This window comes from Dufourea novaeangliae, unplaced genomic scaffold (assembly GCF_001272555.1).
Source record: "Dufourea novaeangliae isolate 0120121106 unplaced genomic scaffold, ASM127255v1 scaffold8, whole genome shotgun sequence".
Lineage (NCBI taxonomy): Eukaryota > Metazoa > Arthropoda > Insecta > Hymenoptera > Halictidae > Dufourea > Dufourea novaeangliae.
Genome location: NW_015373923.1, coordinates 11,499,035 through 11,513,603, shown reverse-complemented (window position 1 = coordinate 11,513,603; position 14,569 = coordinate 11,499,035). Strand labels below are relative to the sequence as shown.

Here is a 14,569-nt window from a genome sequence, read left to right as displayed (position 1 = left end):
ATAAGTTCAGTTGCAGATGCCGAATATTCGGTAAATAATAATTAAACAATAGTAATAATATAAATTACATTTAACAATAATTCTTAAGTTTAATAATAATGAAGAGTAATTGTCAATTGTCTTCGACGGTTACAGACTTTGAAAAAAGGGATGAAAGTTACTTATAACCCACTGTCTTGTTAGATTTATATAATGCAACTGACCAGACAGAGTATAAATAATTCCTGCAGTGTATAATTTGATTACGTGCTTCTTTCAATTATGGGGAATAAATAATCTGTATTTAAGGGCAAAGTTGTAGAAAAATGAAATTAACATATTCGCTGCCGCTGCTGGAGACTCCGATCGGGGTCACTTTATGCCTCCAATCGGAACCGCCAGCAGCGTACGTGTTAGAAGAGTATGGAAGAAAAGTACGGAACTACAAATATGCATAAAGATTGCATTAATTTTCATGTTTTTGTTTACTTTTAATAATCAATGTCTCTCAGCATTCTTCAGTTTATTTTAGACATGTACAATTATATGCTATACGTAAACTTCAATGGTAACGAAAACCATAGGAAGAAAAGTTAATGCTGCTACTATATCAGTATTCAAAGAATAAAACAATATATCACCTTACTCGGTGAAACTTTAATGCATTCTATTCGTAAACTTTCAGGTGAGAACAGTTCCTAATAACATCATATTAACATAGCATTAATACTCAAACTGTTCATTTTTTGGATTTATGGTAAATGTGAGTGCGCACAAAGTCAATAACATTTAGTTAAATTTTTCTTGGACTACTAAATCTAACAGAAGTCCTAATGGTAGAAATAAATTTGTATAAAGATTCGCAACTTATGAATAATATAATAATAGAATGCAAGAGTATAATTCCATTAATAGACATTAATGGTAGTATTACTGTTCGGTGTAATTAACTTTTGTTCCTGTGTAATTATTACACTTGCAGTTAGTGTATAATACACCGTTAAATTTTCATATAATTATGAATATCGGAAGTATAGCTTTTTGTTTCCCCAGTTTTACTATACGAATACTTTTGCATTTTTCTGTATAAATACATATATACATTCATATAGCCCACTTCCCCCTGTTCTTTGCTAGTCCGTAATTAGTTCTTAACGAGTATCGAACTGCAAACATAGTCCTACATTTTACATTCTTAACGGCTAAGAGCATTATCCCGGTTATGCAAACTCCCGGCAAAATAGTTGACTTAAAGCTAGTAGAAGGCAATGGCTGATCGTGGTATTGTGGTCTTACTAACGTCTGAAATTTAATTTAAAGTGAAGGTGCGAGGAAATACAGATTCATCTGTCCAGCCTTTTCAGGTCTTGATATAGTAAGCTCGTATTAAATTATTCATAAAATGTTAATAGATCAACGTTCCAGAAGAAATACTGTTCAAAATATGTAAAAAAAAAAAGATTGTTTAAATAGTATTTCTCAGTTTATAATATTAATTTGTTGGCAGAGCAACATTTCTTCTTGAAGAAGGAATTAAAAAAAGGAAACGGAAACTATTGGTGCTGTTAGAAGCTTTAAATAATGATAAGATTATTTGCGGGGTATTATTTGCTGATGGATTGAACAGCGCTAGTTCTTCCTAAGTTCTGTGTTACCAAAAACGGCCACTTTTAATCGTCACGTTTAGAAAATGTTTGTCAGAAGAATGTTGTCATGAAGAATTCATATGACCCGAGCAGCAAATATTTGTCAGAGTTTTTGTTAATATTTACTCTTTCTTTTTTGTTCATATTTTCGAATAGTTGAATATTATGGTGAGAACACTCTTAATAATCTCGAACAATGTCAAGTGACTTTAATCCGTCTTAAAAAAATATGAACGTGGTAAAGTCTAAACAAAAACATTTGTTATGCGTTGTTGGTTAATCAAAAAGCATACAAACAAATTTAATTCCATCTTGAAATGAAATTTATTTAAAAAAAAAGAAGCATGAACTTAACTACTACCTTCTTCTGACTACATAACGACAATTTAACTTTTTAGTAAATCTTTAAACGGACAACTAGCTGTCTAACAGTTTTTAGTTGAATTCTAATTGTTTAATATGACAAATGAAATCAATACTAAATATAAACATCATATTTCATTCATGGACCTTCCTTAATTCTCAAAATTAGGAAGTGAAATGGAAAAAAAATATTTGAGCGATATGATGGGGGTAGTATCCCTAAGTGACCTTGAGAAGTCAATTCATTCAGCCTCGGACATGTGAGACCACACGAGTTTTAGACAGTCAATGATGTGACGTTCCAACGATCACATGTGCACACGACGTTCGTTGCCTTCTTTCGTTGAGCAATGCTGAGGGTCGTTTTTTCAGCAATCGAACCTGCCATACAATGTATGTATATATATCTACACGTACATATAGATATTATACGCTCCCACAGTTTTGAAGCATCTGAACAGTGTTCGCGCGTTGCTTCGCAGTTTTGCACGATATCATTGTTTCTTCGTCACCGTTCACCAACAGCGATAACGTCTCTACCATTTCCGGACCACACTGACCTGTTCCTCAGACATTTCGATCGAAACCGTTCTCATGTTTCTTTTTTTTTTTTTAACAACTACAGTCACAATAAATCTGAAGGCAACTGGTTCAAGTGTGTCCCCAAGATGGCCGACGGTTATCCCGAGTCCCGACGTTTCACGCGTAAAAGAACGACAAGATTTCGTAACCGCGAAAACGTTCGAGAAGACTATAATTACCATTCGTGGACTCACGAACGTGCAGTATTTGGGGCAGAAATACAACTGTGTTTTCTCTTTTATTTCTTCCGCGATAGCCTGATCAATAGCGTGTAAGCGATTTGACGATGTTGTAATGTACCTCGATCTTATGTTTATCGTTCCCAAACCCCCCTATGTTCTTTCCTTCCGTTCGCTAGTAGAAACTCTACGCGTTCAGCCGTCGACTTTTGTCCGTCGTGAAGTTTATTTATAAGCTTTGTAAGGGCGACGCGATGAATTCTTGTTAGAAACGTAGTAAGTGACACGAGCGACGATACCTGGTGACACGTGCCTCACGGTCCACGCCTCTTCGAGACGTTTTCGTTCCGTGTTCGTTCCAAGGTTTCGGTCGACACGGTAATTCCATTCGACCTCCACCCAGTCGCGCTCGTTAAGACTTAATGATAATTTATAGATTCTAGTCAAAATATGAGACCGCGTTGTAATTCGAACCGGGATCTATCGACACGTCCCTGGGCTCTCGCTGGAATATCCAGCCCAGAGTGCATATTTATATGTATCATCGAGAATCATAGCGTGCTGGGTCACGTTATCGCGATTTAACGGGGTTTTCTATCCGGCTTACGAGGAACACGGAAAGAACGGATCAAGAGTTTTCGGTTCGTTTGAACAGGGAACCTCGATGACCCGTGAGCACGTTCACCAGGAGAAGTATTCTAAAGAGAGAAGAAGGAAACGGAATAATAATAAATTTGCTATTGTTCGTCGGTGTATAGTAAGTTTTAAAACACACGTGTGGGTGGGCAACGCCCAAGCTCAAAGCTTACAATAATTAAAAGAAGTAATTAATATATTGAACGCGCGTGTTTGGTACAGCGACTAAATGTTCATTAGATGGCGTCTTCATTTCCATACGAGATTTTTAGACGTCTTTATTGTACTGCTTACAAACGGCGACGTCTAATCGTACATGTATATATTATTAAACTTGTTATCAATAATATTAGAGAGTTCAATTAACGGGGTTGTAAAATCCTCCGTTCGAGTGGGAGACATACCACGAGAACGACAACCGGGACAACAGGATTTCCAGTGTACACCCTGTAACTAACCAGTCTCTTTCCTTTCCTTTGACCCTTTCTTGAAATGAGATTTGCTGCGAGTTCCAATTACCATTAGGCTCGTGCACATGAAATGTATTTTCGTTTTAAACAAAACAGTAAAGCACATAGAGCTTTTCCGAAGTGTCCTATGTACGTAATAATTGAAAATTTCTATGTTAATTGTTTTACTGTTCTTAACAACTGATTCCGATTTGGTAGATATTGAATACATTGTAGTGGGCAAGGACTTTTCTATAGTTGATTCTGTAGATTTTTAGGGAACAATTTAATCTGGAAAAAATCATCTGAATGCTTACAACATGAACAAATATGGACAACGAATTATAGGATAACATCGGAAAGTTCGAGAAACTCTTAAGTTTCAGTTTTTATGTTGCACTATGGTGCGACTGGATCTGAGTTCAATTAATTTTATTCTATTAACGTGAAGAAGCTTGTACGTTAACAAGGGGTGATAGAGAATTTCATATGAAATAAAAAGTGTTTTATCGATATAACGCAGAAAACAGATATTTAATGGGATAAATGTTATTGACAAAATTATTTGAGACATAAGTGGCTAATATTGATAACATTATTTAAATTTTGGTAAATCTCATGGGTTGGACTGAATGTTTATGTTTACGTACGAAAAATTATTACCGTGTTTTTCAAAAGTACAACATACGAGTAACATTGTAATATATGGTGACCATATTGCAAACTATAGATCCCAATACCATTCATAATTTATTGAACAACATTTTATCGCCTGAATTTGCCTATCTTCCTTAAGAACACCATCTTTTTCAAAAATACATCGTATCTATATTTATTAGAAAATGCTTATCTTTCTTTTCAACATTCCCCAAAGAAGTAGACACTTTCCTTAGTATGGTAGATCTTGTACTGTGATACTGAAATATTCTGATTGCAGGATAACGATATTTTATGTGCATCCACCTAAACGATTAACTCAAATTTTACTTTACGAACGTACCAAAAATGAACAAATTTTATTTTTCGTTCACAGATATCCATTATGCAAATAAACTGTCGAGAAAGCAAATGTATAACAAAAATGTGAAAATTGTTAAGATAATATTTGATATACACGTCGGAGATATATTATTTCCTACATAGTTCGTGATATCCTGAAATATTTCCACGCTAAATTTATGCTTTCTCATAAAACGTAAGACACGGTGTGTACAGGATATTATATAATAACAATAATATTAATATATGGACCTCGTTACCTCGCAACAAATTTAATTCACGGCTAACAATATTAAATCTAAGTTTCTACGTATAAATATACAGAGTGTCTCAGCTAACTTGTTCATCTCGAATAATGACTTAACGGTACACTTTCTGAAAATTTTGAAGCGTGGAACTTAAATGGTCCTATAGGTCCCATAACTTCCAGATAGTAAGTATGTACGTATTAAAAATTATTTTGTAAATATCTCGTTAATTATTAGGTTTAGGACGTGTGAAGGTCAACACATTTTTACTCAAAATTTGATACTCTATCGATCTATGATACAAACAAATAAGTCATTGCGTTAAAAAAAATCAAGGTGACCTTGAAATCTCTGAAATGCCTCCACTCACAAAAAAAGCACGTACCTTGTAAAATGTGTCCCTTGATGCCATTTAAATTCTACGCTTCAAAATTTTCATAAAATGCACCGTTAAGTTATTATTCAAAGTGATCAAGTTACCTGAAACGCCCTTATATTGTATATAAATACACACTTGTATTTCACAAACGAGCTTTGTAAAGTGCTAATGATTAATCCACGTTTAGCGTACTTGACAGGTCCGAAGAAGTTTGTACCACGTGGTCCTTTTGTTAATTGTCTCGAGATTCTAAGAATTTAATTACGAGTAAATCACCGAATAGATTGAAACATGCAGTATTGAAAATTTTTGATTTTTTTTCGATCAAAAATCGAGAGACGAGCAAGCAGAGAAAGAGATAGTGATTGAAGAGACATTGAAAATATAAATTTCTAATAATTTAATTAGCTAGCCTTTCTTAATTCAACTCCCCTATTGTTGATATAATAAGTACGAAATACCTACATGTGATATATGTATATTATTAAACGTAATATTTGAATACAGGATATCGTTGTTATTAACCCTTTCGGTGCTAAGATACGAACATTCGACGTGCAATAGTACCGTTTGTCGCGTTTGTTAACATGTTCGATGAAAGCCCTTGAGCGTTCCACTGCACGCTACACGCTGTGACACGCTGTTCGAATGACGCTCGTAAACACTTGCAGCTCAAAGGGTTAATCTATAGAATAGACGCCTTGTGTCCTGGGCGTGTATGGTAGTTTTATACTAGAGCACGGTGCCGTAGTAGAGTTTTTTTTTTTCACACAGAGTACAATGCGTAAAACGGCGATAAAACTATAGGTTGTTTTGTAGTAATTTGTTCGTATCGTTCATGTAGGCAACAGTTTAATCTTTAACATTCTCGTGATGTAATAGGATCCAAATGGAGCATGAATCATTATTTTAGCGATGTCTTTAACTCTCTACGGAAAAGCAGAGTTGTTCAATGATTTTGTATTTATATACAGATGTGAATAAGATGCTGACTTGTATCACATCTCAGGACACAAGTAGATGTTAATATAATTAGGAAGTAGTAAAGAATGTGCCATCTGTATGTTTAGAAAAGAAAGCAACATTAAAGAGAAGCTAAGATTTAAAAATAAAATGGAACTGTGTTGTTGATGTTTGTAAGTTTGAAATATAAATGTAACGCAGTTTTCAGTATTCTATTGTACTCCAATGCACTTATACTAATACCCTTGCAGAGAACATACTTCTTCTGTTTCATAACATTCTCTGTTTCTTCTTTTGTTGTGGTTTTAAATTTATAACAGAGAAAACATCGGTGCAATGCTTTCTTGAATATTCCAAAATATTTGGTTGACGCAGAAGACAAATTTAAGATAAAATAATCATAATCAAATATATGTAAATTATAACATTCTTTATATTTATCATGATTAAAGCTAAAAACCAATAACAAATAAGTAAAATGCGTGTACACAAAGAAACAAGAATTAACAATGATCACATATTAATCTCTTACAACATAACACAATACATGTACCGCTTAGCTATTGTTGCACTTTGAATCACAGGTGATACAACAGAATTATTACCTGTCATATCGCATACATAATGGGCACAATAGAACTCTTGAAAAACCTTCAAACTATCCCATTAAAATACATTGATATAAATACGAAATAAAACAAACATTTCCTAGCCGAGTATTTAGTTTTTAACTATATAAAGAAACAGCACTTCGGTAAGTAACGGAAGACGTTATATAATTACTACGAAGATGATTTCGGTTTCAGAATCAGAGCAGGAAAATATGCATTTTGATTATCTCCACAAATAGTTAAGAAGATAACATGCTTGCACGAATAAACATTTTTACAGAGTATTTCAATTATGACGAGACAATAAATTTTCAGAAACGTTTGTAAACATAAGCAGCACAGTATACAATTCTTCTGTTAATAAATAAACTTCATATTTTGCGGCACTTGGGTACACTTTATTTTTACTGGTTTCTTTTATTCGATTTGAAACCATTTAAGGAGTCTACAAATTTATAGCATCTCTTCTGAACCTGGTTTATGCTTCTTACTGACAGATTTGATAGAAAACACTTAAGATACCGCATAACTGAAGAAACCAGCCAGTCATAAGGTATCTTCAGGTTTTATATTTTAGTGTATACATATATATATTTTTATATATCAATTATGAGGACTATGCTCATACTTTACATATTGGTAAATAAATAGTAAAACAAGCATATCATATAATCTACACAGTAAGATTTTTGTTAAAAGCACATTGCTTTCAAGACATTCAACAAAATATTGTAACATCTATCGTAAATAGAAAAGTATGAAATCAGTTACGTTTTTGATAATATGGAATAATACCTACGATTTTTACTCTTACATGCCTGTACATAATATTTGATAAAAAGACTGGCATAATTACCACATGATAGTATAAGGTAATCATTTCAATTCTGCTAATTATTTATCACTTTTACATCTTAAAAGCAATGCGCTTAATTTGATATAGCACATGAACATTAAGTTTTATTGCCTCAAATGCAATTGTGAGGCTCTTTGAATAGACTTAGTCTTTATTTATAGTGCCAACTTTAAACAATATTCCACAATGATTATCGAAAACTTTTGTTTCGTTTTGCTAAATAAATATACTTAGATCTTTTCGTCCCGGCTAGTTATGATTTTGATAACTCCCTAGCTAGTACACTTAGGATACTTAGATACTTATATAATGCAGATATTTTCTTAGACTTTGTTTCCTCACGTTTGCCCTTTCATGCACGTGTACATGTCTATTTTTCAGACTAAATTACACGCCTGCTTAGTACGTATAGCATCACAGGAAGAGTTTAATACTCGACACACAACAAAATTTTCAAAGAGGTCGCGTGCATGTAAGTTAAACATACGAAATTATTATTTACATTGTGTGTCGTGGTGTAACGAATGAAATACCATCTGTTATTCTATCTAATACGAAAAATTTGGAGATTGTTATCCCTCTACTGGATGTCAGAAAAATTTGCAATGTGAGTTGAAACACATGGTACTTAAAAGCATCATATTTTATGAACAAATTTTTTGACAGCTGTGCAAATATTGTTACACCTTGAATATTTACCATATACCATAATGTGGATATAGTAATATTATAGTAGTAATTTCTGTCTTTCACTGTGATATTAATTACCTACAATTCTTGTACATGGCTTTATATGTACGGATGTAACGCCAATGCTCTACCGCGTAAACCTCTCTGTCCTCCGACTCCTCCCTTTGGTATAACATATCCCCCAGCGTGTCTGGCTGTCCCTTCTTCTTCCAAATTACCATTACTTTCAATTAAATCGCGCAGCCGCCAGCAAGCTAAATGACGAGATTTTCCATGGCGTGCTAAGACATGATATCCTTGCCTGAAAAATATATAATTTATTTTCCTTAACTGAGAGTTATTAATTAGAGTAATTGCATTTATTTCAAATTAGGGTGTAAAAACCGAAATAACAACAATAATTTAAAACAATTTTGTTAGCACCGTCGAAACTCTAACCATAGTACCCATAGTAATAAGTGATGGAATAATGATTTTCTATAAAATTGTTCTTCACAAAGTTTTAGACGTCGTTGTTTTCATCGATAAATATCCAAACTGAATAGCAGAACTAAGTTTTAAAAACTTGAATCTAAAAATTACTTCAAATAATTTAAAAATCTTACACTGTTAAATTCAAATAACAAAATTTCCGTAATAATTTCTTAAATTGAGTATTTATAAAGTAGAGATTTTATTAAATCTTATAACGAGCTGTTATAAATACTTTAAAAGTAATTAGAACAAAGCCAGACTTTGGGTTATATAATTTGTTCAAAATGATTATAAACATTATTTCTATTGTTTTAAAAGTTAGTATCAGAATTATAATAATGATTTCAATTTTCACTTCCTCCTACAGATCAATGTGTAACTGTTTAAAAGTGTACCTGGATGAAATTAGACCAACGAGTAATGCCCAATGGGCTTTATGGCCTCTCTTTAAGCAGGGAGCATGGTTGAAATCAGAATCGTATGGAATCAATACCATAGCTCCATGAGCTAAAGCATGAGTTACGGTATCCGGGCATTGTTGTAGATCTACTAAAATATCTGGTCTGTGGTCAGGTAAATATTCAGCAGCTAGTGTGCCCATGAAATCAACACTGTATACTTCTCCATGTTGGGTAAAGCCTCTCACACGAGCTTCTGCTAGAAGTTGGCTCACAGAAACTGGTTTTGTGTATTCTTGTGATGCCATAGCAAGTGCCACCAAACCGCATCTGTTGAATAATGTAGCATAATAATTATACTTTTATACTTCAAATAAACTTTTCCTTTGTGGAAAAAATGTGTAAGAACATTGCTTATTTGGTAGTAATCATCTGTGAATGATTTAAAAATAAAACTTACTGTGGCCCATCTTGCAAAATTGGTTCGACTTGACAAAAATATGTAACTTCAGCATCCTTTAACTCATTTCGGGCTATCAGCTTCTCAATCTCTGCCTCTGCAGAGGTGAGGGTAATTTTGGCCCAAGACGGCAGGGAATCCGCATCGCTCACTTCTGTTTTTTCACACATAGGTGTCTCTGGCAAACTTGAGAGAGGTGGAGGTGGTGCTGGCATTTCTCACAAAATAAATCCTGTACGAACAACTACTTTGTTCGATTAACAAATACCTGGTTCAGTGCTATGATACAATGGCGACACGTCCAGCTATGAAATCAGACACCTATGCTTCAATGTACTCAATCTGAGAATTGCCATTTCTCATGGGTACTCTTTCTATTCACCGCCAGACAGTATGATGAATTCTGTTCATTGCAAATGGCCTGCTAGAATTTCTTGCACAGATCCAAGCTGAAATGTTGATGAAAAGTCAGTATATGTCTCATAATATATTCCGTGAACTTCAATGAAAAATAATATTGTAAAAGATGTTGAAATTTAAAGTATATATTTTAAGAAAATCTAGAAACTTTAATAGTTTTTAGCATTAACAATAAACCGTATTTTGATGCACAGCACAAAGACGAAAAACGAACTGATACTGCAATGAACGTAATATTGTCACAATTGCATTTATACATTAGTCATTTAACCTTGAGAAATCTATTACACCAAATCTGTCATCACTTCAATTATCATGAATTGCAAAAATTTCGGCCAATAACCGATAAACGCAATCATTATCGTACGACTAATTACTTAATGCGATAAATGATGAATGCAATATTGTTATTTTATTCCCAAAAGTCCTGAATATTCCTTACAAATTCTAACACGAAGGAACGTTTCGTTGTAAAAATTCTAATGGCAGCACATTGAACGACCGACATTGGACGGAGTATGTAGTAACTGATGTTCGTATTCTGTTCGGTCGATTAACAATTACCAATCTAACGTTATTCTATTGCCGTTCGCGGAAGATCCAATTGAGATCGAACAATGAACCGGACAGATCAGTATCTGTTTACCGTACCTAGAATACAAGAAAATCGGAGTAGCACGATTTTGACGTTTACACGTCCCCCCTATACACCTTGTGACTCATGCACATACATTATGTAATTTTTTGATAGAAATAAGAATCAACACTTGAGCACGTTGATGTGACAATATCAAGGAGCTGTATGAGTGCACGACAATTCTTTAACGAATGACAATTACTCGCTCGATACGACTGCAATTCGTTCCTTTCGGGAAGCTTTCAGACTGACATAACGCACTGTGCCTTATTCGTAGACGTCTGTCACGTTATACGATCTGATAGGAAATTTTTCGTTGCTGCTGCAGCTCCGCAGATGATTCACCAGTTTAGGCAAGTGCATTGTTTGCAAGAACCCTAGCCTCGGGAAATATACTGTTCATCCCTTTTCACTTCGATTCAGACTGAAACAGGTGCGGGGATTTCGGTAGAAATTGCATAAGATCATACGTAACTATAGAACGGTAACTCTTCTAGTTAAAATGAGGTGGATTTGGGCAATTCTGGTGTGTCTTATAACTAAATGTAAATGGGGAAAATGTAATTTTATTTGATTTTATTAAGAGACTTACAAGTTGTCATGGTTCCGCATTTACTTCAAATATACAGAAACGAACAAAATAGTTATCCACGTTACTTTTGCTTTCCACGTTACGGAAAACAGCTATCCCGTCTATGTTACGACGAACTGTGGCGCGTATTGTACTGTCAGATGCACGTGTAACGTTCTATCGGTAATAAACGCATCTGAATTTAAAAATTTCAATGTATATAACGACATTGCTGCTACGTTTGTAATTCAATATAGCTTTATCGCTGTTCTAAAATACAAGAAATGCTTTGTCTTTCGCTGTAGACGGAAGAAATTGTTTATTGTGTTATCGTTTTTACAGATCCTTTGTTTTTAAATATATAAATATTGAGTGAACCCCTTTAAAGAGTGCTTGAGTATGAAGTATGTCGGACTGCGAAAATATACAAAGGTGTAGTTTTATAGAGTCAGGTAATGAAAAAGTTACGAATGAGAAATTCATTTCAGTTTTTAATATATATATTATTTGTACTTTTTTATAAATATATCACCTTTTCAATAGAAAAGTTGTGGAACTCCAATTTTTGCGAATCTAAACTAGTACTGAGTATGTTATATGTTTCTCACTATTTATTTAACATAGTTTCTCAATATGTATACATGTAGAAGAACATATAGTAGACATTCGATTCCCGCACGAGCTGGGGCTGTAGAGGGCTAATTTCCAGGAACCGTGCAGGAATCGGTAACCAGTTACTCGAGCGCTTTTCCCAAGCTCGGCTGTTCAGATGTGCGACGCAGCTACATATTATATATAGGGTGGGATGGATATACACACTTTACGTTCCGCTATTTTTAGATATATCAGAAATGTTTATTCACAGAATCAGAGATTTGAAGCATTCATGGCCCAACATCATACAGTTCTGACTGTTGAGACTTTCAGATGGAAGCCGTGTCCGTGTGGAATTGTTTTCCCAACTTTTCGCAAGCATTGCTGCTAGCTTCATTAGGGGGTCGAAAAACACACTGATACTGGTGTGTGCCTTGTGGTGCTCCTCTAATATACTGGAGTTTGCTTATTTTCCGGTGCATTCAATTCTGAACAATTAAAAAACTAGGAGGAGGGGGCTCCAGATTGAGTCAAGGTGGTGGCTTGTATCCCTGTTGATGTTATTATACACGGTGTTTCAGTATCTCCAACGTTTCCCGGTATTTTCTGGGAAAGTATCCATTGGTCTTTGGTATAACTTTAGCTACGTTGAAGAGTATTCTGTGTCCTGTTGTCTTCTGGTGTTCTGTAACAGCTGATTGAATGTACCCACCCAACCTGGTGCATCACTCGTGTTCCTTGAGTCGTGTGCTCACTAGAGATGACGTGAACTGGTACTTGTGCATCACTCGTGATTCGATCACGTTCGTTCCCAATCACGATGATTTTTCACAGTGATTCGTGATTTCTCGTGATCGTTTCTGATTCGTGGAGAAACCTAACAGTTCTTTACACGCGACACATAATCTGTATATTTTATATTAACGACATCAAAACAAAAATTCGAGTTATATCCTATAAAGTGAAGGAATAATTAGAAACAATGAAGAATAATGAATAAATTAATGATTATAAATTATAATTTACATGTTACCTAGCAAATCATTCTTTTAGAATTTCTTGTTTTTTTCTACTGACTTTTACAAACATAAATGGTAATGTAATTCATCGTAAAATAATATTGAATACGTTTTTCTGTTTAAAGATCAAGGACTTGCGGTCGCAGTGAGCAAATTCACTCAAGATAACAAAATCGCAATTACGGTCGTAAATGAAGTTAAATCACGACCGTCATTGAGATTCGGCGATCACTGTGATAAGTCATCGTTAGTGATTTTGCACGCCATCTCTAACTGATACCGTTTTGTAATTTGATTATTTGTATGCAATCCTTTAACAAACAGCAATTCTTTTTGAAATTGTCACATGCTTCTATATAGATAAAACTGTGCGTTCGATGTGGTGAGAGACCCCGTGTGGTGAGAACGTGGGGTCATAGAACCCCCGGAGGAGGCGCCAGTGACCCCGTGTGATGAGAACGTGGTGTCATAGAACCCCCGGAGGTGGCGCCAGAGACTCCGTGTGATGAGAACACGGGGTCATAGAACCCCCGGAGGTGGCGCCAGTGACTCAGTGTGGTGAGAACATGGGGTCGTAGAACCCCCGGAGGTGGCGCCAGTGACTCCGTGTGGTGGGAACATGGGGTCATAGAACCCCCTGACGTGGCGCCAGAGACCCCGTGTGGTGAGAACATGGGGTCATAGAACCCCCGGAGCATGCACAAGAATTTTGAAATGTGATCCTTAATCGTTGTTGCTCGTACGAGTTTCGAGCTCGGTCTAATGTTGCTTGTGCAACTGTCGCAATCTGACTGACACTTGTGCGTGCTTCCGTGAGCAAAGTATATAGTAACCCCAGCAACCATGGCAGTTTCTGCAGATACTACTACAGCTCAAGTTTAAAAGACGTAGGCAGTAGTTAGTTTCTGTAGTAACCTGTTGAACCAGACAACTATAATTAGTATAGGATTGTACAATATTTATGCAGTTATATTTAAGACAATTCGATGAAATGAAGCTTCTAATGATAATGATATAAAAGTTTGAAATACAATACGATGCGCTACGGTACAATACGTCTATTCGATTCAATTGCTCCCTTGCGACTACAACATCATGCTATCCGCGTTCGGCGCAGTGCGCTAATACGGAGGCCAACGAAATATCGCTGTAACACTTAAAAAAGTTTTACAGTTCCATTTATATCATTGTCCTGTGAAAATGTTCATACTTCCAGCAGCATTCATATTCCAATCAAAGAATTTACAGAATAAGGAAAAGGAATCTGAAGTGATTTCCGGTAGTTCCATACATCTTTATCTAGAATAATTTTCTAAAACGTTCAAAGTACTAGACATTTTTACACTTTGAATCTCATATCGATTTCTAAAATAATCCTAGTTCGATGTAATATAGAACGTGGTTTTATGAGATAGA

The 14,569-nt window shown here is 35.0% G+C and overlaps 1 protein-coding gene across 2 annotated transcripts; it reads right to left on the bottom strand.

The window, feature by feature from the left end:
• Window positions 1-8,138: 8,138 nt before the first annotated feature.
• On the bottom strand, window positions 8,139-10,341 carry LOC107194800 (UPF0692 protein CG33108). Of its 2 annotated transcripts, XM_015584503.1 has the most exons (4): window positions 10,181-10,341; window positions 9,913-10,098; window positions 9,450-9,782; window positions 8,139-8,881 (listed from the first exon to the last, which is right to left on the bottom strand). In XM_015584503.1, the coding sequence occupies exons 2-4, from the start codon at window positions 10,080-10,082 to the stop codon at window positions 8,680-8,682; spliced, it is 705 nt and encodes a 234-aa protein (XP_015439989.1). In that variant the 5' UTR covers window positions 10,083-10,098; window positions 10,181-10,341; the 3' UTR covers window positions 8,139-8,679. The 2 variants fall into 2 exon arrangements, with proteins under 2 accessions (XP_015439989.1, XP_015439988.1); XM_015584502.1 differs by having other exon boundaries at window positions 9,913-10,341.
• Window positions 10,342-14,569: the final 4,228 nt, after the last annotated feature.

Bases quoted from the DNA above. Each gene is read 5' to 3' on its own strand.
- LOC107194800 (XM_015584502.1), bottom strand. From the start codon at position 10,127: ATGCCAGCACCACCTCCACCTCTCTCAAGTTTGCCAGAGACACCTATG. The intron at 9,783-9,912 runs GTAAGTTTTATT...ATTATTCAACAG, and splicing joins ATTTTGCAAGATGGGCCACA to ATGCGGTTTGGTGGCACTTG. The intron at 8,882-9,449 runs GTACACTTTTAA...TATATTTTTCAG, and splicing joins GTTGGTCTAATTTCATCCAG to GCAAGGATATCATGTCTTAG.